The sequence below is a fragment of the Anolis sagrei genome, chromosome 2 (assembly GCF_037176765.1).
Source record: "Anolis sagrei isolate rAnoSag1 chromosome 2, rAnoSag1.mat, whole genome shotgun sequence".
NCBI lineage: Eukaryota > Metazoa > Chordata > Lepidosauria > Squamata > Dactyloidae > Anolis > Anolis sagrei.
Window position 1 is genome coordinate 15617330 of NC_090022.1, and position 26505 is coordinate 15643834.

Sequence of the window (26505 nt, forward strand, 5' to 3'; positions counted from 1 at the left end):
TCAACAATACATATTTACATTACGATTCATAACAGTAGCAAAATTACAGTTATGAAGTAGCAACGAAAATAATTTTATGGCAGGGGGTCACCATAACATGAGGAACTGTATTAAGGGATCACGGCATTAGGAAGGTTGGGAAAAACTGCCTTATTTGGATTGGGAATTGGTTGACTGGCTAAATCCAAGCTGGACAGGACAGATCAAATGAATTGATAATGCCATATAACTCTGTCAAAATATTTAATGCAACCTTTAAATGCAACTAGAAATCATGATTAGTCACATCTATAGTGTTGCTTCCTTCCCAAATTTCTTTTGAAACTAAATTTGGTCACATTCTTGTTAGCAGAAATCAGCAGCATGTGACAGGTAACTGGATGAAGGTAGGGAATTTTCTTTGAAGAGACTGACAAGATATGTACGACATCAAAGCAAGTTGTAAATCTATCTATGAGAATGATTTCAAATTCTTTGAATTGGATAGATTAAACCTGTTTTCCCTGAGGCCTGTTGGGTGAGATGTTATCCACTGAAGAAGATAACCTGCATCGTTTCGTTGTTTGTGTTCTTTGGTTTTATTACTTTTATTACATATGCATCGAGGGGAGAGAAAGATTGTTTTTTGTTTATTCTGGAGAATAAGGCACGAAGCAATGGATTCAAATTGCAGGGGGAAAGATCCCACCTAAACATTAGGGAAGAAATTCCTGAAGGTGAGCGAATGGGAGGAAAGAAAGAAAGAAAAGGAAAGAAGGGAGAGATGAAGAAAGTAAAAGGAGAGAAGGAAGGAAAAGGAAAGGAAAGGAAAGGGGAAAAGAGAGAGAAGGAAAGGAAGAGAAAGGAAGAGAAAAGAAAAAAAGCGACAATGGCAAGTAGGAAAGAAAAAGGGAAGATAAAGGAAGGAAGGAGGGAAGGAAGGAAGAGAAAGGGAAAGGGAGGGAAGGAGGGAAGGGAAGGGAGAAAGAAGGAAGGAAAAACAGAAAGAAGGAAGGAAGGAAGGAAGGAAGGAAAGAAAGAAAGAAAGAAAGAAAGGAAGGAAAGGCTATACATCCAGGCAATTCTAGGTATATCTGCTAGCATTAAGCGTTGATGTTTGTATGGGTCATTTAAGTTTTCGTCTTTGGTTATTTTTGTCTGTTATTAAGTTTAAAGTTAGGTTGCGTTTATATTATTTGATATGGTCTGTTTTGATATAATTTGTTTGTATGCTTTTCCATTTTGGCATTGGATGTTTGCTTTATATGTTGAAATCACCCTGAGTCCCTTTGGGGATATAGGGGCACCTACAAATAAAGTATTATTATTAGTAGTAGTAGTAGTAGTATCATCAAAATTATTAGATAAATAACAAGTACACAGCAAACAAGATTAGTATGCTGGCTGTTGTACTGGATCATACGTCAGACACTTCCCAAGTGTCTAGGACTGTGTGATGTATCAGCAAATAATACATGCAGATCTGAGCAGGGTGGCCTTTTGCAGCTGACAGATGGTAATTTTGTCAGCGCTTATTGTTTTTAAGTGCAGACCAAGGTCTTTAGGCACTGCACCCAAATCTGGGGAGCGTGTGAGTTCCCGCTATTAGCCCCAGCTTCTGCCAGCCTAGCAGTTCGAAAACATGCAAATGTGAGTAGATCAACAGGTACCGCTCTGGTGGGAAGGTAACAGCGCTCCATGCAGTCATGCCAGCCACATGACCTTGGAAGTGTCTATGGACAACGCCGGCTCTTCGGCTTAGAAATGGAGTTGAGCACCAATCCTCCGAGTAAGACACGACTGGACTTAATGTCAGGGAAAACCTTTACCTACCCTTATCAAGTAACAAGAGCCAGGACAAGAGGCTGCTGTTAAGACAAAATACGGAGAAATGAAAAGGTTTCCAAGTGGCAAGGGTTGGGCAGTAAGACAAGGCTGTATTGAGGATCCCTGCCAAAGATGTGGGCAAAACGTTAGGAGAGAATGCTTCTGGAATATGGCCATACAGCTCGGAAAACTCACAGCAACCCAAAGCTGTATTTTATTACCCCATTGGTTTAACTTAGATGCTGAAAATATACAGAAAGCGAGATTGGATTCGGGAGAAAGGACGTAGAAAATTTGAGCCAGGAACATCAACAATTTAAGATATGACACCCTACTGCTAGCAGTAAACAGCAAAGAATTGGAAATGATTACTGAAGAAAGTCAAGGAGGAAAGTGCAAAGGCATGTTTACAGTTGAACATTATGAAAACAAAACTGAGGACCGCAGACTGTTTACATAACTTTAGACAGTGAAGACATTGAATTAGTTCAAGATTTTCCATACCTTGGCCCAGTCTTCCATCCGAATGAAGCCTGCGGGGAAGAAATCAGAAGGCCAGGACTTTGCTGGGCAGCTATGGAGGAACCAGACAAGACCCCGAAGCGTAAAGATAGACTGTATCAGCTAGTAAAATATGGGTAGACAATGGTGAATTGGGGTAGTCTTGTAATTACCAAGAAAAGAATGCTGTGATCACAAAAAGTCAACACTGGTTTCTCAAAACCAAGTCATGCCAGACTAATCTTATCTCTTTTTCTCAACAGCGTTACAAACAAGGCCTTTGACAAGGCCCTCCATGACCTTCGTGCAAACCAACTAGTCAAATGTGGGCTAGATAATACTACTGTTAGGTGGAATTGTAAACGGTTGAGCAACCAAACCCAAAGGCTGCTCACCAGAGGTTCCTCTTCACCCTGGAAAGAAGTGACTACTCAACCTTCCTAATGCCGCAACCCCTCGCGTTATGGTGACCCCCAACCATAACATTATTTTTCTTGCTACTTCATAACTAATTTTGCTACTGTTATGAATCATATCTGATATGAAGGATGTATTATGTATGTATGCTGGTGTTAACCTACAAAACCCTAAACGGTTCCGGTCCAGTTTACCTGTCCGTACAGATTCTCCCCTATTAACCATCAAGGTTGTTAAGTTCTTCTGGAAGGGCCCTGCTCTCGGTCCCACCACATTCACAATCACATCTGGTGGGGAGAGACAGGGCCTTCTCGGTGGTAGCCCCTCGACTGTGGAACTCTCTCCCAATGGAGATCAGATCTGCCCCTTCCCTCCTGATCTTCAGAAAGTTAGTGAAATCCTGGCTCTGGGATAAAGCATTCCCAAGATAATTTGGTTGAGTCCAGCAATAACCTAATAATTACTGATCACATTTGCGGACTGTGTTGAACTTGATTCTATCTTGGCGATTTGGCTTATATCATAGAATCATAGAATCAAAGAGTTGGAAGAGACCTCATGGGCCATCCAGTCCAACCCCCTGCCAAGAAGCAGGAATATTGCATTCAAATCAGCCTCTGCTTAAAAGCCTCCAAAGAAGGGGCCTCCACCACACTCCGGGGCAGAGAGTTCCATTGCTGAACGGCTCTCACAGTCAGGAAGTTCTTCCTCATGTTCAGATGGAATCTCCTCTCTTGTAGTCTGAAGCCATTGTTCCACGTCCTAGTCTCCAGGGAAGCAGAAAACAAGTTTGCTCCCTCCTCCCTGTGGCTTCCTCTCACATATTTATACATGGCTATCATATCTCCTCTCAGCCTTCTCTTCTTCAGGCTAAACATGCCCAGCTCCTTTAGCCGCTCCTCATAGGGCTTGTTCTCCAGACCTTTTATCATTTTAGTCGCTCTCCTCTGGACACATTCCAGCCTGTCAACATCTCTCCTGAATTGTGATGCCCAGAATTGGACACAATATTCCAGGTGTGGTCTAACCAAAGCAGAATAGAGGGGTAGCATTACTTCCCTAGATCTAGACACTATGCTCCTATTGATGCAGGCCAAAATCCCATTGGCTTTTTTTGCCGCCACATATGTATTTATTCTGTCTGTATTTTAATTTATTATGATTTTATGATGATTTTAGTTGTATTTGTGCATTGAATTTCTGCTGTTAGCTGGTCTGAGTCCTTCCACGGAGGTAGAAAAGATCGGGATATAAAAGTTTTAAATAAATAAATAATAAATAAATATTTTCATTCACTGGACCAAATTTGGCACACATACCCGATGTGCCCAAATTTGAATACTGGTGTGGTTGGGGGAGGGGGTTGATTTTCTCTTTTGGGAGCTGTAGTTGCTGGGATTTATAGTTCACCTACACTCAAAGGTTTTATGTTTTTAAAGGTTTTATTGTATGTATTTTTAAATTTTGTTTAAATGTCATTTTAAGTGTATGTTGTTAGGCATCCAGTGGCTGCCTGATTGTAAGCCACCTTGAGGCACCTTTGGGTTTGAGAAAAGCGGGATATAAATATTATAAATCAGTAAATAACTATCATTCTGAACTCCACCAATGATGGAATTGAACGAAACTTGGCACACATAACTCCCACGACCAACAGAAAATACTGGAAGGGTTTGGTGGACACTGACCTTGAGTTTTGAGTTCACCTACATCCAGAGCACTGTGGAGCTGGACCACACTTGGCACGAATACTCAATATGCCCAAATGTGAACACTGGTGGACCTTGAGATTTGGGAGTTGTGGTTGCTGGGATTTATAGTTCACCTACAATCAAAGAGAATTCTGAACCCCACCAATGATAGAACTGGACCAGACTTCTCACTCAGAACATACATATCATATCATATCATATCATATCATATCATATTTAATTACTTATTAATCGCCCTCCATCCGGGAATGCTCTAGGCGATTTACAGCTAAATTGTAAAAGATAAAATGCATACATACAGAAATTAAAAATTAACAGAGATCGAGGTCTTAAGTGCTAGAGTAAAAGGTCCTAAGTCACGCATGGCCCTCATATAGGGTGGCAAGGAATTCCATAAGGCAGGGGCAGAAATAGAAATACGCATGGTCCTTTCCAAGTGCACTTCTCTAGGACCCGGTATATAGAGTAAGTCACGTTGGGCTGGTCGTTGCGACCTCTGATGATGGGAGAAGGAGAGGCAGTCCCTAAGGTATGATGGACCCTGGCCGTAAAGAATTTTAAAGGTCAGAACTAACATCTTATACAGGCCATGGTACTCAATTGGAAGCCAATGTAAATGTTGCAGCATTGGTGTTATAACATATATGGCATTTCATGGGCGTTCTTGTGAGTAACCTGGCTGCCGCATTCTGAACAATACGGAGCTTTACATGCCTTGAAGGGACTCATTGACGCAAGCCTCCCTCCAGCCTTGCATGCTCTCCCTCACCCCGTACATGTACACCTCTCTGCCATGCGCCGAGCACGCCTACTCTCCCCTCCCTGATTGGAGTCTCAGAAACAGCCTTCCCTTTGGCTGAGAGGCCGGCCAGTCACAGCAGAGGAGGGCTTTTGGTGGGAGGATTTGCCGTCTGTTTCCAAAAAGGAAGAGAAGGACAGGCGGAGAGATCTTCAGCCTTCTCTGTCAAAGGGGTTCCTAAGACCATCAGAAATATATGTTTTCTGATGGTCTTTGGTGACCTCCCTCACGACTTCCCCAGGCGTCCTGACCCCCAGGTTGAGAAGCACTGCTCCAGAGGGAAAGATCAGAGTCCAAAATGAAGGAAGTGTGAAGACTATCATGTGAAAGTCATAGAAACACCAACAACAAGCACAAGCAAAGTATAAAAATATTCAAACCCGTTTTATTTAACTTTCTGTATTTAAAATCAACATTTGACGTATACTCGCATGGTTTGCATGATCCAAGCCTCTTGCTCTTCCGGACACCTAATTGATGATTTTTTCTGTTTATGAAAGAGTAAAAACCACCAATAAAACTTCAAACTCATCGGGATTTTTGAACAGATTGTAACTTCCAGCAGGGAAAAAGGCACGAGGCAGCTTTGCTTTCTCCCCTTCTAATAACAGTTGGAGAGTTTCCCCTTCTCCCACTATTTTCTCCATTTGAGTGAAAGGCTTGAAATAATGAGGCAACCAGCATTCCCAAGAGGAAGACATGGATTAGGTAATGACCATCGGAAAGGAATGCATGGTGACACAGAGCAGCTTGTGGAAAAATCCAAGGACAGTATAACATTTCAACTTTAAAAATCCTCAAACACATTTAAGTGTTTAATGGCAAAATTGCACCTATCCACAACTCTAGGAAGTGACAGGAACCAAGGTTTCTTGGGTATTTCCAGGCCCAAGTCTGGAAAATGTTCCTCAGAAGTCCGTGCCATTATATGAGATGTTCCTCGTGGCTTTCCAGGTCCCTGAAGAGGCATCGTCAAGGGAACTAGCCCAAGCCCTCTTGGATTCCACGGATCCGCCTAGCTAACTGTATATCTTTGGGGAAGAGGGTGACGCGCTTGGCGTGGATGGAGCAGAGGTAGGCATCCTCCATGAGGTGCACCAGGAAAGCTTCGGCCGCCTGAAGAAAGGAGAAGAGGACAATGAATTTCAATAAAATGAATTTCAACAGGGAGAAAAGTATGGCACTAAACTTAGCCAATAAAAACAGAAGGTACAGATATACGAGGGGTATTTTTTAAGTAAGGTCCGTTTGAACATTAAGTACACAACGAAAGTTTATTTCAAAAAAGTACATTTCAAGAAAGTACATACTTCACTCTATTTTTCGACATAGTTGCCAAGTTTGTTCAAATACTTATCATACCTCTGAACCAATTTTAAAATACCCTCTTCATAAAAACTTGCCGCCTGCTCCGATAACCAAGAGTTCACTGTATTCAAAGAAGGGCGACTGGAGCGGTCCTCATCATGGACATTGTCACGGCCATCTTTGAATTGTCGTACCCACTTATGCACTTTGCTTTCACTCATAACAGTATCACCGTACACTTCACAAATATGTCGATGAATTTCTGCAGCAGGCAGGTTCCTTGCTGACAAAAACCGTATCACTGAGCGAACCTCACATGCGGCGGGTGAGTTGATAGTCTTAAACATTTTTAAAGCACGGAACAGAACCGTACAGGTTAGCTACAGAACGGAAACTGAGCACAGTTGTTCCCGAGGCATGCCGGTACACGACGCACGCGCTCGTTGCGGTATGCGCACGAACTACTAGTGTCTACAACAAAACGGACCTTACTTAAAAAGTACCCCTCGTATAATATATGCTACTAATATTGTGCTATGCTAATAATATATTGTATATGCATATTGATCATAATATTATAATGTAATACAATGCAAATAATACAATATCATAATTGTATATTATATATTACATGTAATATTACTTATAATATTGCAGTATAGTGGTATAGTAAATATAGTAATATGCGAGAGTTGAATAAAAAGTAATGCCTCCACCTTCGTAACTCCTCAACAAATGGCAGTACTGGTATGCGGCAGGTACTGGCTTGTTCAATAGACTCTCCTCTACAGTTCCATTTTGGCGGGAAGCCTTAGCATTGAACGGTTGTGTTGTTAACGTGTGAAGTATGGAACCCTGTGTAGATGGTCGGTCAATGCGACGTAAGCAACATGCAGTCATTGAATTCTTGACAGCAGAAGGTGTCACCCCAAAGGAGATTCATCAGAGAATGCAAGCTGTTTATGGTGATTGTGTTGATGTGAGTACTGTGCGTTGTTGGGCGAGTAAATATAAAGATGTTGAGGTGGGAGCATCTGACTTGCGTGACAAAGAATTGGATGTCCTGTGACAGCAAACACCGAGTTTCATAAGCAAAAGGTTGACAAATTAATTCAGGATGATCGTCGTATCACTCAGAGAGAAATTTCAAGCATAATCGGCATGTTGCAAACTTTGAAACGACAGCTAGCAAGGGTCTGAAAGGAAAAGGGAAATGTTTTCCTGGTAATGCCAGATCACACACTTCACATGCCACCACAGCAGAACTTCAGAGACTCCATCTCACCACCATACAGAATCCTCCATACAGTCCAGATTTAGTACCGTCTGATTTCCATCTGTTCCCAATAATAATAATGAAAGAAGATCTGTGAGGACATCATTATGCTTCTAATGAAGACGTTGAGAGAACTGTGAGATGCTGGTTGCAGAAACAGAGTGTCGACTTCTTCCGTGACGGCTTCAGAAAACTTGTTCATTGTTGGCAGAAATGTATCTAATTGTCTGGTGATTATGCGGAAAAGTTAATAGTGGTAGTTAAAGAGCACATTCTAAAGATTATTACTGCGTTTGATTTATTAAAATATTCCCATCCAAACCCAAGTAATGAAGATGGAGGCACTACTTTTCATTCAACCCTCGTATAATACTAATATTGTGCTATCCTAATATAATTACAATATATTGTATGTACATATAATATTGATCATATTATAATGTAATGCAATATAATACTACTAATAATACAATATAATAATTGTATATTATATATTACATGTAATATTACTAACTAGCTGTCCCTGCCACACGTTGCTGTGGCCCCGTCTGTTGATCTGGAAAATAAAGTAATGAGAAAGTGCTGGTTTCTAATATATGTAATTTCTTTATGCTTGTGGGTAAACAGTATTTCTTGCTGTTTCTTTGTCAGTGTTGGAGATTGTCTGGTTTGCCCACCCTGGAACATGCAGCATATCATTGTCCTTCTTTAAGGGTCCCTTTCAAATTTATGATATTATATATTATATAATATATATTATATTATAATATATATATATATATATATATATATATATATATATATATATATCTGTGTGTGAATCATATCTATCTATCTATCTATCTATCTATCTATCTATATCTATGGCTGGATAGCGCTTTGTCAGAAGGACTTCGATTACGTTTTCTTGCCCCGATGAAGGGAGTTGGATTGGATGGCCTTAAGTATTTTCTGTTGGTCATTGGGGTTCAGTGTGGGAAGTTTGCCCCAATTCTCTCATTCATGGGGTTCAGAATGCTCTTCGATTGTAGGTGAACTGTGCCTCCCAGTGACTACAACTCCCAAATGTCAAGGTCTATTTCCCCCAAACTCCATCTGTGTTCATATTTGGGCGTATTGAGTGCTTGTGCCAAGTTTAGTCCAGATCCATCATTGTTTGAGTCCACAGTGCTCTCTGGATGAAGGTGAACTACAACTCCCAAACTCAAGGTCAATGCCCACCAAAACCCTTCCAGTATTTTCTGTTGGGTCATGGGAGTTTTGTGTGCCAAGTTTGGTTCAATTCCATTGTTGATATATACATATAACTTGTAAGCCGCTCTGAGTCCCTTTCGGGGTGAGAGAGAGCGGGGTACAAATATAGTAAATAAATAGCATGCCTCAAAATGAGCATAAGAGTATTTAAAGTGGTATGTAGCTCAGAAAGAAGGAAAAGAGTCGATCTGCTAAAACTGTCAACGCAACCATACTCACCATGTGCCTAAACACTTACCTCCTGTAACGCAAGCAACGCCATTGCCTGCCAATGCATGTCATGCCCCCGGGTGAAATCTAGGCAGATCTCACGTACCTATATGGTGCAAAGAAACAAGAAAATCAGGATGGCAAATCTTGAGGGGCTAAGGCTGTGGAACAAAGATCCATTAAGAAATCTTTTCTCCTCCCTCAGTCTTTAGCCATAGTCTGGAAATGGTCCTTTTCTGGGCTACAGCTCCCAGAATCTGCTCACTATCCCCTCTGCCGCCTAAAAATGTGTGAAGGAATTCTTTTTTCAAGGTGTTCCAACATCTCGTGCTACAAGGCAATACTTATGGCACAATAGGGGCTGCGGTAGCATAGTAGGTTAAACTGTTCACTGCAGGAAATCTCCTGCTGTGGCAAAATGAAAGCTGCTCTGTGATTGGTTGATATTTCTTATGCTGCATTACTTTTCTAAGCTGTAAGGCAGAATTTATTTTTTAACCCACCTACTCGAGACCTTTCATCTTTCAGAAATGTCAGAGACTGAACCAGACACTAGTTTCACTATTTCTTTACTGTAAGGTAAAGGTAGGTAGTCCCCTGACATTAAGTCCAGTCATGTCTGACTCTGGGGTGTGGTGCTCATCTCCATTTCTAAGCCGAAGAGCCAGCGTTGTCTGTAGACACCTCCAAGGTCATGTGGCCGGCATGACTGCATGGAGCGCCGTTACCTTCCCGCCGGAGCGGTACCTATTGATCTACTCACAAATGCATGTTTTCGAACTGCTAGGTTGGCAGAAGCTAGGGCTGACAGCGGAAGCTCACGCCGCTCCCCGGAATCGAACCTGCGACCTTTCGATCAACAAGCTCAGCAGCTCAGTGTTTTAACCCACTGCGCCACCGGGGGCTTCTTTACTGTATTATTATTATTATTATTATTGTGATTATTATTATTATTATTTACAGTATTTCTATTCCACCCTTCTCACCCTGCAGGAGACTCAGGGCGGATTACAATGTACATATACATAGCAAACATTCAGTGCCATAGACACACAACATATATAGACGGACACAGAGGCTATTTAACATTCCAGCTTTTCGATGAGGGCATTCTGGCCACCAGGGGAGCTGTCGCTTCACCGTCCATTTGTGACACTGATGAAGTACTTCCTCATCCTTTGCATGCTTGCTGGAGATTTTTATGGCATCATAAATTAGTTACATTAGCCTCCCCGCATAAGCGGTACCTAAATTGTCTACTTGACAGATGCAACTGTCTTTGAGCTGCAAAGGTCGACAGCAAGCTACACAAATTGGTCGGAAGCTCACTCCGACCCGGGCTGGCTTCGAACTCATGACCTTTTGGTCAGTAGTGATCTTAATGCAGCTGACTCCCAGCCAGCTGCGCCACAGTCCCAGTATGTAGGCTATTTTTGTGACTCTATTTTTGCTTCATCCCAATCGCATTATCAGATCGCATTATCAGGAGACATAACAAAAGTAATCCAACATGGGCATACCACTTCGCTATTTTAAGAAATTCACCCAAAACCAGCCTTTGTAATCTCAAGGCGAGGCTGTTAATCATGCTGTTGACCGTCACTACGCTGCCCTTGAAGCTTTAGCTGGTACAAAAAAAACAGGTCACAAAAATATCATGAATCACTAGAAATCTATCCCAGCTCCTTCTTCTCCTCCTCCGATGGCCCTTTTGTGTCCTTCATGCCAAACTTGGGCTGGCCTTTAAAGCAGACAAAACACCCTGGAAAAATATATTTGCATTCAACAACTGACCTTACTAAACTGCTTCTGACGGGATGGAGAAATACTTCATTCTCTTTTATTGGTATGTTATCATTAACCTTTTCAGCTTCAGTTTGCTTTTATATCTACTTCTTATGTTGATCTGTCACCATAAAGCCCCCAATGGCGCCATGGGTTAAACACTTGTGCCGGCAAGATTGCTGACCGAAAGGGCAGCAATTCAAATCCGGGGAGTGGGGTGAGCTCCCATCTGTCAGCTCCAGCTTCTCATGTGGGGACATGAAAGAAGCCTCCCACAGGATGGTAACACATCCGGGTATCCCTTGGGCAACGTCCTTGCAGTCAGCCAATTCTCTCACACCAGAAGCGACTTGAAGTTTCACAAGTTGCTCCTGACACAAAAAAAGGAGATCTGCTATTTTTCCTGGACCACAACATATGTCTTCCTACAACATGGTTTCAAGTACTTGGCGAAATTTTGAAAGAACATGATATATTTGTCAGAAATATTAAAAATTAACTGGGTATTTTTAATTACAAAAACGCGAATCAAGTACTGAAAGGAGTAAATACCATGGCTCAGCAAAAGCTGCAGTTCTGTATAAGCAGGTGTGCCTGTAACTTAGTATGCCTCAGACTGAGGTAAAACTCAGGGAAGAATAGGTCTCAGTGTTAGAAGGCCTCACAGTGTGAGGTACACCTTAGTCCGTGAGAGTCTGTAGGCCTGGTTATGAAGGGTAAAATAGGTCTCAGGGTTAGAAGGCCTCACAGTGTGAGGTACACCTTAGTCCGTGAGAGTCTGTAGGCCTGGTTATGAAGGGTAAAATAGGTCTCAGGGTTAGAAGGCCTCACAGTGTGAGGTAGGCCTTTGTGAGAGAAAGCCTCACACAATGAGGTAGGCCTCGTTATGAGGGGATGGATAGTTCTCAGGGTTAGAAGGCCTCCCAGTATGAGGTAAGCCTTAGTCTGTGAGAGAAGGCCTCACATTGTGAGGTAGGCCTCGTTATAAGGGGGAGAATAGGTCTCTGGGCTTAGAAGGTCTCACAGTGTGAGGTAGGCCTCTTTGTGAGGGGGAGAATAGGTCTCAGGGTTAGAAGGCCTCTCAGTGTGAGGTAGGCCTCGTTATGAGGGGGAGAATAGGTCTCAGGGTTAGACAGCCTCTCAGTGTGAGGTAGGCCTTGTTATGAGGGGGAGAATAGGTCTCAGGGTTAGAAGGCCTCTCAGTGTGAGGTAGGCCTTAGTCTGTGACAGAAGGCCTCACAGTATGAGGTAGGCCTTAGTCTGTAAGAGAAGGCCTCTCAGTGTGAGGTAGGCCTCGTTATGAGGGGGAGAATAGGTCTCAGGGTTAGACAGCCTCTCAGTGTGAGGTAGGCCTTAGTCTGTGACAGAAGGCCTCACAGTATGAGGTAGGCCTTAGTCTGTAAGAGAAGGCCTCACAGTGTGAGGTAGGCCTCGTTATGAGGGGGAGAATAGGTCTCAGGGTTAGAAGGCCTCTCAGTGTGAGGTAGGGCTCATTATGAGGGGGGGGGGAATAGATCTCAGGGTTAGAAGGCCCCACAGTGTGAGGTAGACCTCATTATGAGGGGGAGAATAGGTCTAAGGGTTAGAAGGCCTCTCAGTGTGAGGTAGGCCTTTGTGAGAGAAGGCCTCTCAGTGTGAGGTAGGCCTCATTATGAGAGAGTGAATAGTTCTCACGGTTAGAAGGCCTCTCAGTATGAGGTAAGCCTTTGTGAGAGAAGGCCTCAACTGTGAGGTAGGCCTCGTTATAAGGGGGAGAATAGGTCACAGGGTTAGATGGCCTCTCAGTGTGAGGTAGGCCTTAGCCTGTAAGAGAAGGCCTCATAGTGTGAAGTAGGCCTCGATATGAGGGGGAAAATAGGTCTCAGGGTTAGATGCCTCTCAGTGTGAGGTAGGCCTTTGTAAGAGAAGGCCTCAGTGTGAGGTAGGCCTCGTTACGAGGGGGAGAATAGGTCTCAGGGTTAGACGGCCTCTCAGTGTGAGGTAGGCCTTAGTCTGTGAGAGAAGGCCTCACAGTATGAGATAGGCCTTAGTCTGTAAGAGAAGGCCTCAGTGTGAGGTAGACCTCATTACGAGGGGGAGAATAGGTCTGTGTTAGAAGGCCTCACAGTGTGAGGTAGGCCTCGTTACGAGGGGGAGAATAGGTCTCAGGGTTAGACGGCCTCTCAGTGTGAGGTAGACCTTAGTCTGTAAGAGAAGGCCTCACAGTGTGAGGTAGACCTCATTACGAGGGGGAGAATAGGTCTCAGTGTTAGAAGGCCTCACAGTGTGAGGTAGGCCATTATGAGGGGAATCGATCTCAGGGTTAGAAGGTCTCACAGCGTGAGGTAGGCCTCATTATGAAAAGGCCTTGTGTGTGAAGCTCCAGCGTGAAGGTTGAACTTTATTCGTGTCATGGGAAACCTTGTTCTTGTAAGCAGTGCAACCATATTATTTTGCCTGTTACCGGTTGTTAGGAATTGTGGGAGTTGAAGTCCAAAACACCTGGAGGGCCAAAGTTTGTCCATGCCTGATTTAACCATTGCGCCACCACAGCCCCTATTAATTCTGTTTCGAAGTAAAAGGATCATGTTTTGAATTAGAAAGAAATATGCAGGCTAAGGATTAAACATTTCAGCAATTGGGCAACTGATCCAAAAGGCATTGCACATTTTTGTTTGTTCCATGTCATCTCCCTCTTTGAAATAAGCTTTCCTATGATGAAAGGATGGGAATGTTTTTTTTTCCAAAACTTGTGCAGCTTTCTGAGACCAATGGCACCACCATGTGGAGAAACGTTTTAATTCGAGGAGGAGCCGCCAAAGGGAGGACATATAAATTGCATCCTAGAGCACATCTCCACTGTAAAATTAATATTGAAATCCACAAGCATGTGGACAATTTCAACAGAAAGGAAGAGACCATGAAAATGAACAAAATCTGGCTACCAGTATTAAAAAAACTCTAAAATTACAACAGCAAAACAGCAGAAAGGAAACAACCAGGCACATCTTAACACCTCTCAACAAGAGATTTTCCCAGGCTCAGGCAGGCCTTCAAATGCTAATGAAGGTGGTCAGTTGAAACATTCACACCTAGCTCTAGCAGGGAAGAGCTCCTTGCCCCACCCCAGCCATTCCACAGATATATAAACCCATTCTCCTATTTCCAACAGACCTCACTACTTCTGAGGATGCTTGCCATAGATGCAGGCGAAACGTCAGGAGAAATGCCTCTAGAACATGGCCCTATAGCCCGAAAAAACCCACAAGAACCTAGTGATTCCAGCCATGAAAGCCTTCGACAATAAAATTAATATAGTTTGATAACTTCCCAGGATCAATGCTATGGAATTCTGGGAGCTATAATTTAGCATGACTCACCATACTACAGCTGAGAGGTGGTGAGGTCTGTTTGTAGTTTCAGTGTGGTGAGGATAACTTTCATATTTTTGTTATCCTTAAGTGAATGAACTACTTTCCATTTCTACTTTAAAGCACAGCTGACTCAAACATCTATTTCTTTTGTCAGGATTTGAGTTCAGGGACAGAAGAAAGGGCTGTTGTATAATTAACACTCTGCAAATCAAACTATATGGGCGTGCTACTAACCATGATTTGACAGTTCTGCACTTTAGCCATTCTGATTTTCTCCCTCCATGTGGTGTCTGAAACCCCTTTGATAATCCCCCTCCCCAATTTCTTGTATAAATCACTTTACATCAGCATTTCTCAATCTGAGAGTTGGGACCCTGGGGGGGGGGGTCGCAAGGGGGTGTCAGAGGGGTTGCCAAAGACCATCAGAAAACACAGTATTTTCTATTAGTAATAGGGGTTCTGGCGGGAAGTTTGGACCAATTCTATCATTGGTGGGGATCAGAATGCTCTTTGGTTGAATCCCAGCAGCTACAACTCTCAAATGACAAGGTCTATTTTCCCTAAACTCCACCAGTGTTCACATTTGGGCACATCAAGTATCTGTGCCAAGTTTTGTCCAGATCCATCATTGTTTGAGTCCACAGTATTCTCTAAATGTAGGTGAAGTACAACTTCGAAACTCAAGGTCAATGCCCACCAAACGCTTCTAGTGTTTTCTGTTGGTCATGGGAGTCCTATGTGCCAAGTTTGGGTCAATTTCATTGTTGGTGTGCTTCATAATGCTTTTTTCTGATAATGAAAGAAGATCTGCAGGGACATCATTATGCTTCTGATGAAGATGTTTTGAGAACTGTGAGACGCGGTTGCGGAAACAGTGTCAACTTCCGTGACGGCTTCAGAAAACCTCTTCATCAAGGCAGAAATGTATCCAATTGTCTGGTGATTATGTGGGAAAGTGAATAGTGGTAGTTAAAGAGCACATTCTATGGATTATTTCTGCATTTGATTTATTAAAATATTCCCATCCAAACCCAAGTAATGAAGGTGGAGGCATTACTTTTCATTTAACCCTCATATATTTAACTTCAGCAGAATATGGTCACTCACATGTTCAGTCCACTAACCAGGTCATCACCTGCTCCCCTTGTTGCCTCTTCAACCTTCTGGACAATGAAATTGTCGACATGGCTAGTTAGTTTTTGGAGCTTTGTTCTCAGCAGAGTTTGACTTTCTACAGAAATCTCCCCTTACTGCTACACCCGATTCCTCAGTGTTGGGTTATCTGTTCCACAGAAGCCTCTGAAGTTCGGTGCCACCGGGAAATACCTAATGGCGCACACACAAGGCAGAGCAAGCAAGAAAGGTGGCAGAGGAAGGCCTTGGAGACATTACACCAGAATATAGCCGGCACGGAGGACTCACCACACGGCCAAAAGGCAACTTCGGAATGAGCAGGTTGGTGCTCTTCTGAAATTTCCGGATCTGTATCATGGCAAGCTGGCCAGGTCGGTATCTTCGCCGACGCCGTGGGGCTGTGCAGAAAGGGGAAGACATGAACAGTCATTGGAGGGAAAAGAGAGAATCATAGGATCCCAGAGTTGGAAGAGAGCGCAAGTGCCATCCAGTCCAAACCCCTTCTGCCATGCTGGAAAAGCACAATCAAAGCACGCCTGACACATGGCCTTCCAGCCTGTTTAAAAACCTCCTGAGTAGGAGACTCCACCACACTCTCAGGCAGTAGCATATCCCACTGCCAAACAGCTCTGACCACCAAAAAGTTCTTCTTAATGTTTAGGTGGAATCTTATTTCTCCCTGCAATTTGAATCCATTACTCCATGTCCTAGTCTTCAGAGCAGCAGAAAGCAAGCTTGACCCCTCCTCAATGTGACATCCTTTCAAATACTGAAACATGGCTATCATTCCCTATCTCAGTCTTCCTTTCTTCAAGGTAAACACACCCAGTCCCTAAGCCATTCCTCATAGGACTTGGCTTTAATGCCTTTGATCATTTTAGTCACCTTTCTCTGTTCACGTTCCAGCTTGCCCATCTCCTTGAATGTTGGTGGCCAGAATTGGACACAGTATTATTCAAGGTGAGGTCTAGCCAAAGCAGAGTGGCACTATGACTTCCCTCAATCTTGACACTAGACTCCAAGAGATGGTCTAGATTCACATTGGCTTTTTAGCTGCTACATCAGACTGTTGATTCATGTTTGCTTATTTAATAATAAATAATAATAATAATCTTTATTTATACCCCGCCACCATCTCCCCAACAGGGACTCGGAGCGGCTTACATGAGGCCAAGCCCGAACAACAAATTACAATACAATAAGATACATATTACAATAAAATAAACAACATAACATTAAAGTATAAAACATAAAAGCATATAAACAATATACACGAAACATAAAAAAGCAGTATTTACAGCATTTATATTCCGCCCTTCCCACCCCGAAGGGGACTCAAGGCAGAACACAGAACCCATACACGACAAACATTCAATGCTGTTAGGACATACAAGACAGAGAGATAGAGGTGTGTGTCTCGGCATTTTTCCAACTTTGGTGTCCTGGAGGTTATGCTCAATTCTGTCCACAGGGGGATACTGTCGCTCCATCCTCTAAGACTGGTTTCCAACCTCTTTTTGACCAGGGACCACTCTCCAACATTAGTACCAAAAGGGTTACAAATCGGTTTTTGGTCAACTTTAGATTTGGTTTGGTTATTTGGGGTTCTGATTCAGACAACTGCATTGGATAGACCACATCAGCTCTAGTTTCTGATACAGAACATATGCCATCTAGTAGTCGTCATCTGCTCGCTTACAGAAAACCATATTCAATAAGCCTTGGAACTATAAGAAGGTTTTGTGTGTCCAGTCACTCTTGTTGAAACGGTGTATTAACGATGAGGCCGCGGACCATATTTTAGTTCTTGCGGACCACTGGTGGTCCATGGATCACAGGTTGGGAACCACTGTTTTATGATAAGCCTTTTTGATCACAGACTGTCCTGTTCTTTAATCACCGACTTTTTTATGGTGCCGTAAAATACCTCCCCACTTGAGCAGTGCCTAATTTCTCTACTCACAGCTACAGCTGTTTTCGAACTGCTTAGGTAAAGAATAAGCTGGGCTGAAGGTTGGGTGCTCACCCTGACCCGGGCTCCAACTCCCAACCTTTTGGTTGGGAAAGATTTATTGCTGCTGGTGATTAAGCCCGGCCCACATGTTCAGCCTGTAGTCTACTAAGACTCCTAGGTCCATTTAACATGGACTGTTTCCAAGCCAGGCTTTACCCATCCCATACCTGTGAATGTCATGTTTATTGCCAAAGTGTGGGACCATACATTTCTCCGTGTTGAAATTCAGTTTGTCAGTAGTGGCCAATCAGCTCTCTTCTCTGTTAAGGTCATTTTGGATTCTGATCCTGTCCTCTGGGGTATTAGCTATCTCTCCCGGTATGGTGTCACCTACACATTTGATAAACACACCTTCTATTCCGTCATCCAAGTCATGGAGAAAGGTAGCACCGCACTGGTTACTTCTTTCCAGGATGAAGAAGAGGAATCATTGGGAAGCACCCTTCGGGTTTGACTAGTCAACCAATTCCCAATCCACCTAATAGTAGCACTCTTTAGCCCACATGTTATTAGCTTCTTTATGAGAAAGTCCTGGGGCGCCTTGCCAAAGACCGTCCTGAAATCGAGATGTGCTGTATTCACAGCATTCCCTTCATCCACCAAGGTTGTAATTCCATCAAAAAGAGAGATAAGATTCATCTGGCATGAGACCTAGGAAACTTTCTGTGGAATGACGTCCTGTCTTTGGTCCATCAAGCCTCCAAACTAACATTTACTTTAAAAGCAGCTTGAATGTATCCAACACTGACATAAATACACATCCCTCAGTGGAATACATGCTGCCTGGGAACGTGGCAGAGCTTCCTTCCCTTGAATTCTTTTAAAAACAAGCTGGATGGTCACCTGTTGGAGGTGTTTTGGTGGTGTCTTCCTCCATGCAGGAGGGGTTGGACTGCATGACCCTTGGGATCTCTTCCAACTTTATGATCCCTGATCCCCAAAAGGTTTCACAGCTTCTAACCTCGGCTTTCTCTAGGTCTCTTACTAGAGCTTCTCCTTCTGTCTCAGACCTTGGAGATCTAGAATACATCTTCGCCAAGACAAACTGTTAATTAGTTCCAGATTGTACAAACTGTGCCGATCAAGATTACTTGTCCGCATTCCCTTGCGTAAATAGCTGGAAGCAAAAACCCACCAAGAAGCCTGATTGCAAACGACACTGGCATGATCGTTGTCAACGTTTTTCCCCGTATTTAGGTTTAGTTCACATGGAACTCAAATGAGATCCAAACTTCCAGCCAACCGCGCATCTTTTTTAAATCAATGTCCGGCAAAAATTTCAAACATTCCCAAGGCCAATGTCACATCACTGCTGGTTCGTCTCGCCTTGCCTTAAAATGTCAGCCCCAAAAACCTTTATCTGCATGAGTTACATATTCCCAAAATATTTATGCAATGAGAAGACTGTCTCGGTTGAATTCCGTCTCTTCTGTAGAGTTGTTCATAAACACCCACAGTAAACTTTTGATAAAAGCAATTCAACTTTTGTGATCTCTTGACCGCTAAGATGGATAGCACATACTGAAAATATAACATTTCCTCATCTGATTGCCACGGGATTTAACAATGTTTGCAATATTCAAAGGAGTGGATTAACAATGCAAAAGGGTGTGTTGTCGAAGGCTTTCATGGCCGGAATCACTGGGTTGTTAGGGATTTTTGTTTCTGCAAGACTGATTCAGAGGTTTGCTTTCCCTTGAATGGAAGTGTGTCTCCTATCCAAGTATTATCCAGGCCTGACCCTGTTTTGCTTGCAAGGTCACCCAGTGGATAATACACTATTAAAATACAAATGAAATCCATCAGCTCAAGATAGATGACAACAGCAGACATATTGAGCAGCAAATAATAAAATCATATTCGGTGGGTTCCTGTGAGTTTTCAGGGCTGTATAGCCATGCACCAGAAGCATTCTCTCCAGACATTTCACCCACATCTATGGCAGGCATCTTCAAAGGTTGAGAGGTCTGTTGGAAACTAGGCGAGTGGGGTTTATATATCTGTGGAATGTCTGGGGTGGGAGAAAGAACTCTTGTTTGCTTGAGGCAAGTGTGAATGTTGCAAACGGCAAGCTTGATTAGCATTGAAAGGCCTTGCAGCTTCAAAGCCTGACTGGGGGAATACTTTGTTGGGTAGTGTTAGCTGGCCTTGATTGTTTCCTGTCTGGAATTCCCCCTGTTGTTGTTGTTTTTTTTAGTGTTGCTCTTTATTTACTCTCCTGTTTTTTTTTTAATACTGGTAGCCAGATTTTGTTCATTTTCATGGTTTCCTCCTTTCTGTTGAATTTGCCCACATGCTTACAGATTTCAATGACTTCTCTGTGTAGCCTGACATGGTAGTTGTTAGAGTGCTTCAGCATTTCTGTGTTCTCAAATAATCTGCTGTGTCCAGGCTGGTTCATCAGGTGCTCTGTTATGGCTGACTTCTCTGGTTGAATTAGTCTGCAGTGCCTCTCATGTTCCTTGATTCGTGTTTGGGCAATGCTGCTGTGTTTGGGTGTGCCACCAAACGCAGCAGCATTGACATCACTAATGCAGTTTAACATCACTTTCACTACCCCAGCACAATGCTATGGAATCATGGCAGCTGTAGTTTTACAAGATCTTTAGCCTTCTCTCCAAAGAAAGGTGGTGCCTTCCCACATTACATTCCCACAATTCTGTAGCACTGAGCCATGGCAGTTCAAGTGGTGTCAAACTCTGCTGTCTTTACTAATAATATAATATAGTATATTGTATATACATATAATATTTATAATATTATAATGTAATACAATATAATACTAGTAATAATAATTCAATATTATAATTATAACTATATATTTAATTACATGTAATATTACTAATAATATTACAATATAATGGTATAGTGCAATATAGTAATATATACTGATATTGTACTTTGCTAATAATATAATATATTGTATGAAAATATATATTGTAAGCCGCTCTGAGTCCCCTTCGGGGTGAGAAGGGCAGCATATAAGCGCCGTAAATAAATAATAAGCGCCGTAAATAATAAACTGCGTTCATTCAACAGTGTAGATAGATACACCTAAGAAGACCAAATGGTCCACCTGCAGTAAATGATATTTTTTTCTTTCTAAAAATATTTGGAGAGAATTGGCGGAAGTTGCATGCCAAAGAACTGCATGTGATGCCAAAATGCACCATTGACTGAGGAGGAATATTCGCTTCCTCTCTATTTTCCTCCCCAAAATTGGAACTCAGCGTCTCTTACCTCCCCCTTCCGCAGCAGGCTGTTGCCGGCGAGAACGATGAGGAGATTGTCTAGAGGACTGGCCTTGGCGCGGAGATCTCCTTGACCCTTGGCCTGAAGATCTCCCCGTGCCTCGGCCTGGAGATCTCCCAGTGCCTCGACGTGAAGGTGTTGAAGGGGTTCTCCTGGAACTGGGGCCGGGAGATGTTGCACGGTGCATGGCTCCTAGAAGCGAGAATAATAGTGGTCAGAGGGGGATTTCGGTGACATTGGCTGCCTAGGATCATATCTTTAAAAGACAGTAGGATATTGTAGCTTGAGCTTTGGGCTATGACTCTGGAGACTGGATTTCAAATACCCACTCAGCCATCCATTGGGCAAGTCACACTCTCTCAGCCCCAGAGGAAAGCAAAGGACAAACAAATCCTTCCAAGAAAACCTCATGATAGGTTGCCATTGGGTTGCCTTAAGTTGGAAATGACTTGATGGCATGCAACAACACTACTTTCTTTGTACAACTTATCTAAATGTATCCCAACCCACTCATGATATATGTGTTCAGCCTCAGATAGATGTCTCATTTAAGTTCTGTGGGATTTATGTTAGGATTTTGTTAGGGAAAGCTCCCAAAAACATATAGCAGAGCATCCAAATACAAACAGGATACTAAAAGTCAAGCAATCAGCTCACAGCAAGCAGAGTGGGAAGTGCTGTGTGATGTGGCTGTAAAGAATTTAGAGCTTAGGAAGCAAAGATGAAGAGTCCTTTAAAATCACGAAAGGTATATTTACATTCAAAATAAGAACTGCATTTCGTAATAATAAGGAATTGGGTCTGAGCGACTCTAACACCCCTCTCTTCTAAGGGTTCAAAGAGAGGGGGAAATGCCATACACAAGGGAGTGTTTTGATTGTGTTGACCTGCATAGCAGGATAGGGTTGAACTGGATGGTCCTTGTGATCCTTTTCAACTCATTGCTCCTATAATGATTCAAGATATAAATATGTGAGAGGAAGTCATGGGGAGGAAGGAACAAGCTTGTTTTCTGCTGCCCTGGAGACTAGGACGCGGAGCAATGCCTTCAAACTACAGGAAAGGAGATTCCACAAGAACTTCCTGACTGTGAGAGCTGTTCAGCAGTGGAACTCTCTGCCCCGGAGTGTGGTGGAGGCTCCTTCTTTGGAGGCTTTGAAACAGAGACTGGATGGGTATCTGTCGGGGGTGCTTTGAATGCAATTCCTGCTTCTTAGCAGGGAATTGGATTGGATGGTCCATGAGGTCCAACTATGATTCTATATGGGAAAAGAAAACCCTCAACCTATTCTAAGCTAACTAACTTGTTCCTCATTGAGGACTTGAGACTTGGGCACTGTGGGGTTGAATTCCAACAATTCAATCATAGAATCATAGAATCAAAGAGTTGGAAGAGACCTCATGGGCCATCCAGTCCAACCCCCTGCCAAGAAGCAGGAATATTGCATTCAAATCACCCCTGACAGATGGCCATCCAGCCTCTGTTTAAAAGCTTCCAAAGAAGGAGCCTCCACCACACTCCGGGGCAGAGAGTTCCACTGCTGAACGCCTCTCACAGTCAGGAAGTTCTTCCTCATGTTCAGATGGAATCTCCTTTCTTGTAGTTTGAAGCCATTGTTTTGCGTCCTAGTCTCCAGGGAAGCAGAAAACAAGCTTGCTCCCTCCTCCCTGTGGCTTCCTCTCACATATTTATACATGGCTATCATATCATAGACTCACTGAACTGAAAGAGACCACAAGGGCCATCCAGCCAAGCCCCCTGCCATCAAGGAAAATACATTCAAAGCATTTCAGACAGATTACTATCCAGTCCTTGCTTAAAAACCTCCAAAGGGGAGAAGATAAGCATATTGCTGCCTGTTCCATTTACGTTCAGGGAAGGTCAAGAGCTTGAACACTGTTTCCATCCTAAATATCTCGGTGTCACCTTAGATCGAACACTAACATATAGGACACACTGTATGAATACCAAGCACAAAGTAGCTGCAAGCAATAACATCCTGCGGAAACTTACTGGCAGCACATGGGGTGCAGACCCAAAATTAATAAGAACATCAGCCCTGGCCTTGTCTTACTCAACTGCTGAGTATGCCTGCTCTGTTTGGCACAAGTCTGCCCACGCGTAGCAGGTGAATATAGCATTGAACGAAACATGCAGAATAATCACAGGATGTCTTAAACCTACACCTGTTGGTAAACTCTACAAGCTAGCTGGCATTGCCCCCGATGTGCAATAGGAAGTTGCTGCTGACTGTGAGAGAAATAAGGTTGAACACTGTGAAAGCCATCCACTGCATGGCTAACAGCCTCCTCCCAGTAGACTCAAATCAAGGGAAGGTATCATGAGAACCACCACTCATCTTAATGTTCCCCCATCAACAGCAAGAGTATCCCTCTGGGCAGCTAAACCAGGAAACCCCAACTGGATGGCCCCCCACGAGGGTCTTCCTCCAGGGGCAAACCAAGAATGGGCAACTTGGAATTCCCTGAACAGACTCAGAAGTGAGGTGGGCAAATCAAAAGACAACCTGGTAAAATGGAGAACAAACAACTCCACAATTGTATTCTTTCCCACAATGCCCTGCCTCATGCGCAGAGGAAGAATTGTTTGAGGCTACAGACAATGCGGTCGCTGTTGCCCATTTTTGGTCAAAAGATATTTAGCCACTTGTGCTCCTTCTACTTTTAATAGTTTCATACTATTTTATGCAATGCTTTTGATACGAAATAAATAAATAGATCGGGGAAATCCAATTCAAGGTAAATGCATACAGGACTACAGTCTTGGCCAGTTAATACATGCATACAAATAGACTGCAGTTCCATATTGTTGTGTATGTTATTTCCAACTTTACTGCGATGCAAAGGCAAACTCTTCATAGGGTTCGTGGCAAACTTTGCTCAGAGCGAGCTTATCATTGCTTCCCTTAGAGGCTGAAAGAGAGGGACTTGCTCAGGCTTACCCAACCCTGGGCTCCCATGGCTGAGCAGAAAGACTTTGAGAGAAGTGGACTACATTATGGGCAGAACATTCCTTACCTTGGAATAAAAGCCACCAAAATCCAAAAATGCCAGCATGGGTTGCTGACATGGTGATTTTTTTCAGACCTTTGCTTGCTAGCTAGCTTTTTGAATTAAATGTCATTACGTTTTCAAAAAATGCCATTTAAATCCAACACATTAAATTTTAAAAGAACATCATAAGCACTTAAATAGAAAACAAAACATTCAAATCCAAAGATATTCCCTTCCCATAACTTTCCCCTCAGCCTTGCAAACAAAAACTCTTGCTTTCTGATGGTTCAGTGAACACAGACTTCTTTTCATGGACAAAATTATTACAATTAGTATACAAAATTATTATTTTACGGGTACATGTCTATGATATATATAAAACAATAATAATAATAATAATAATAATAATAATAATAATAATGTCGCACAGACAGACTATAAGCAGAGGCATAACACCATTGCTCAGATGATTCATTGGAACCTGTGCCACAAATACCATCTGCCTGCAACAAAGAACTGGTGGGATCACAAGCCGGAAAAAGTTACAGAAGATGAACATGTCAAACTACTCTGGGACTTCCTAATTAAGACAGACAGAGTTTTGGAGCACAATACTCCTGACCTCACAATCGTGTTAAAAAACAGTGTGGATCATCGATGTTGCAATCCCAGGTGACAGCAGGATTGAAGAGAAACAACTGGAGAAACTGACACAATATGAGGATTTAAAGATTGAACTGCAAAGACTCTGACACAAGCCAGTCAAGATAGTCCCAGTGGTGATCGACACACTGGGTGCAGTGCCTAACGATCTTGGCCTGCATTTAAGCACAATTTGCGCTGATAAGATTACCATCTGCCAGCTGCAAAAGGCCACCCTACTGGGATCTGCACGCATTATTTGCAGATACATCACACAGTCCTAGACACTTGGGAAGTGTCCAACGTGTGATCTGCTGTGGACTCATCTTGTTGTGTTTCTAATAACAACAACAAACATCGAAAAAATCACGATCTATCAACTGCAAAAGGCCACCTTACTTGGATCTGTGCGCATCATTCGAAAATACATCACACAGTCCTAGACGCTTGGGAAGTGTACAACTTGTGATTTTGTGATACGAAATCCAGCATATAGATCTCGTTTGCTGTGACATACTGTGCTTTTGTGTCAATATTTATTTATTATTTTATTTATTTATTTTGAACTTTTATTATACCGGTCTTCTCGACCTCCGCAGAGGGACTCAGTCCGGTTCACAACAAAAGATTCATAAACAGTAGTTTAAAACATCACATCCCATGATACACTAACACATTAAAATACAGTCATATAATTACATAAGGCCAAGTCGTCAGAACGAAATCACAATTCATCGCCATCCGTCCGTGTGGTCAGGAGTTTATTGACTCACTCATCAAATGCTAAATTCCAGAGCCAAGTTTTCACCAGTTTTCTAAAAGTCAGGAGAGAAGGGGCAGTTCTCCAGTAGGAGAGTTCCAGAGCTGAGGGGCCACCACCGAGAGGGCCCTGTCCCTCGTCCCAACAGACGCAATTGCGAGAGTGGCGGGACCGAGAGCAGGGCCCCTCCAGAAGATCTTAACAACCTTGATGGTTCATAGGGGAGAATCCGTTCGGACAGGTAAACTGGGCCGGAGTCGTTTAGTAGTCGTCTAATAATAATAATAATAATAATAAAGGTAAAGATTAAGTCCAGTCATGCCCCACTCTGGGGGGTGGTGCTCATCTCCATTTCTAAGCCAAAGAGCCAGCATTGTCCGTAGACACCTCCTAGGTGATGTGGCCAGCATGACTGCATGGAGCGCCATTATAATAAACTGTATACCCCACCACCATCTCCCCAAGGGTGGCTAACACAGGGCCAAGCCCAACAATTACAATAATGCAAAGTAAAATACATCCAACAAATAATAACATCAAATAAAATGCAAACAATAACAAAATATACAATAGGATAAACACAGAATATGAAACAAAAATTATTTTCACGTCTGGATCCAGGTCTCACCTCCAAGATATGTCATACACATACATATATAATTGTGTGTGTGTGTACACACATACATACACACACACATTATCTTTCTTTACTTCTAAATATAATAATAATATAACACTACTTTATTTATATTCCGGCCTATCACCCCGAGGAGACTCCAACAAAGAAAAAAGGCAAACATTCCATGCCTCATAGCGTTTTGAAGCATGGCATTTAAAAGTGGTGTCAAACTGTGTTAATTCTACAGTGCAGATGCACCCTGGGCGGGCATTTGTGACGTCAGGGCGCACTCCCCTAAACTGGACGTTCTCACCTCCTGCGGCGACTCAGGAACAGCAACAACCCAGAATTCACACCAGCTCTGCTTCCTCTTCCTCCAGTTCCCTCTCTTTGAATTTGCGCGCCAGGTCACAAATCCCGCCCCCTTCCTGGAACGCCAGCCAATCCGCTCCGCGAACGACGCCTTTCGAATCTTGGCCGGAGGAAGAGAAGCACAAGCAACAATCTGACCAATGGGAATTAGAACTTGGGTCCACTTAGTTGGGTCATAGAATTTCCCCGAGTCTTGATGGCGATTGGCTGCGGTTGGTGTGACAGCGATGAGTGACGGGGGAAAGGAGCCAATGGTAACTAAAGGAGGGCGGGCCA

The 26505-nt window shown here is 43.0% G+C and overlaps 1 protein-coding gene across 1 annotated transcript; it reads right to left on the reverse strand.

The window, feature by feature from the left end:
- Positions 1-5600: 5600 nt before the first annotated feature.
- CENPA (centromere protein A) lies at positions 5601-26280 on the reverse strand. Its single transcript, XM_060760268.2, has 5 exons — positions 26171-26280; positions 20810-21013; positions 15844-15953; positions 9312-9389; positions 5601-6351 (listed from the first exon to the last, which is right to left on the reverse strand). The coding sequence occupies exons 2-5, from the start codon at positions 21006-21008 to the stop codon at positions 6217-6219; spliced, it is 522 nt and encodes a 173-aa protein (XP_060616251.2). The 5' UTR covers positions 21009-21013; positions 26171-26280; the 3' UTR covers positions 5601-6216.
- Positions 26281-26505: the final 225 nt, after the last annotated feature.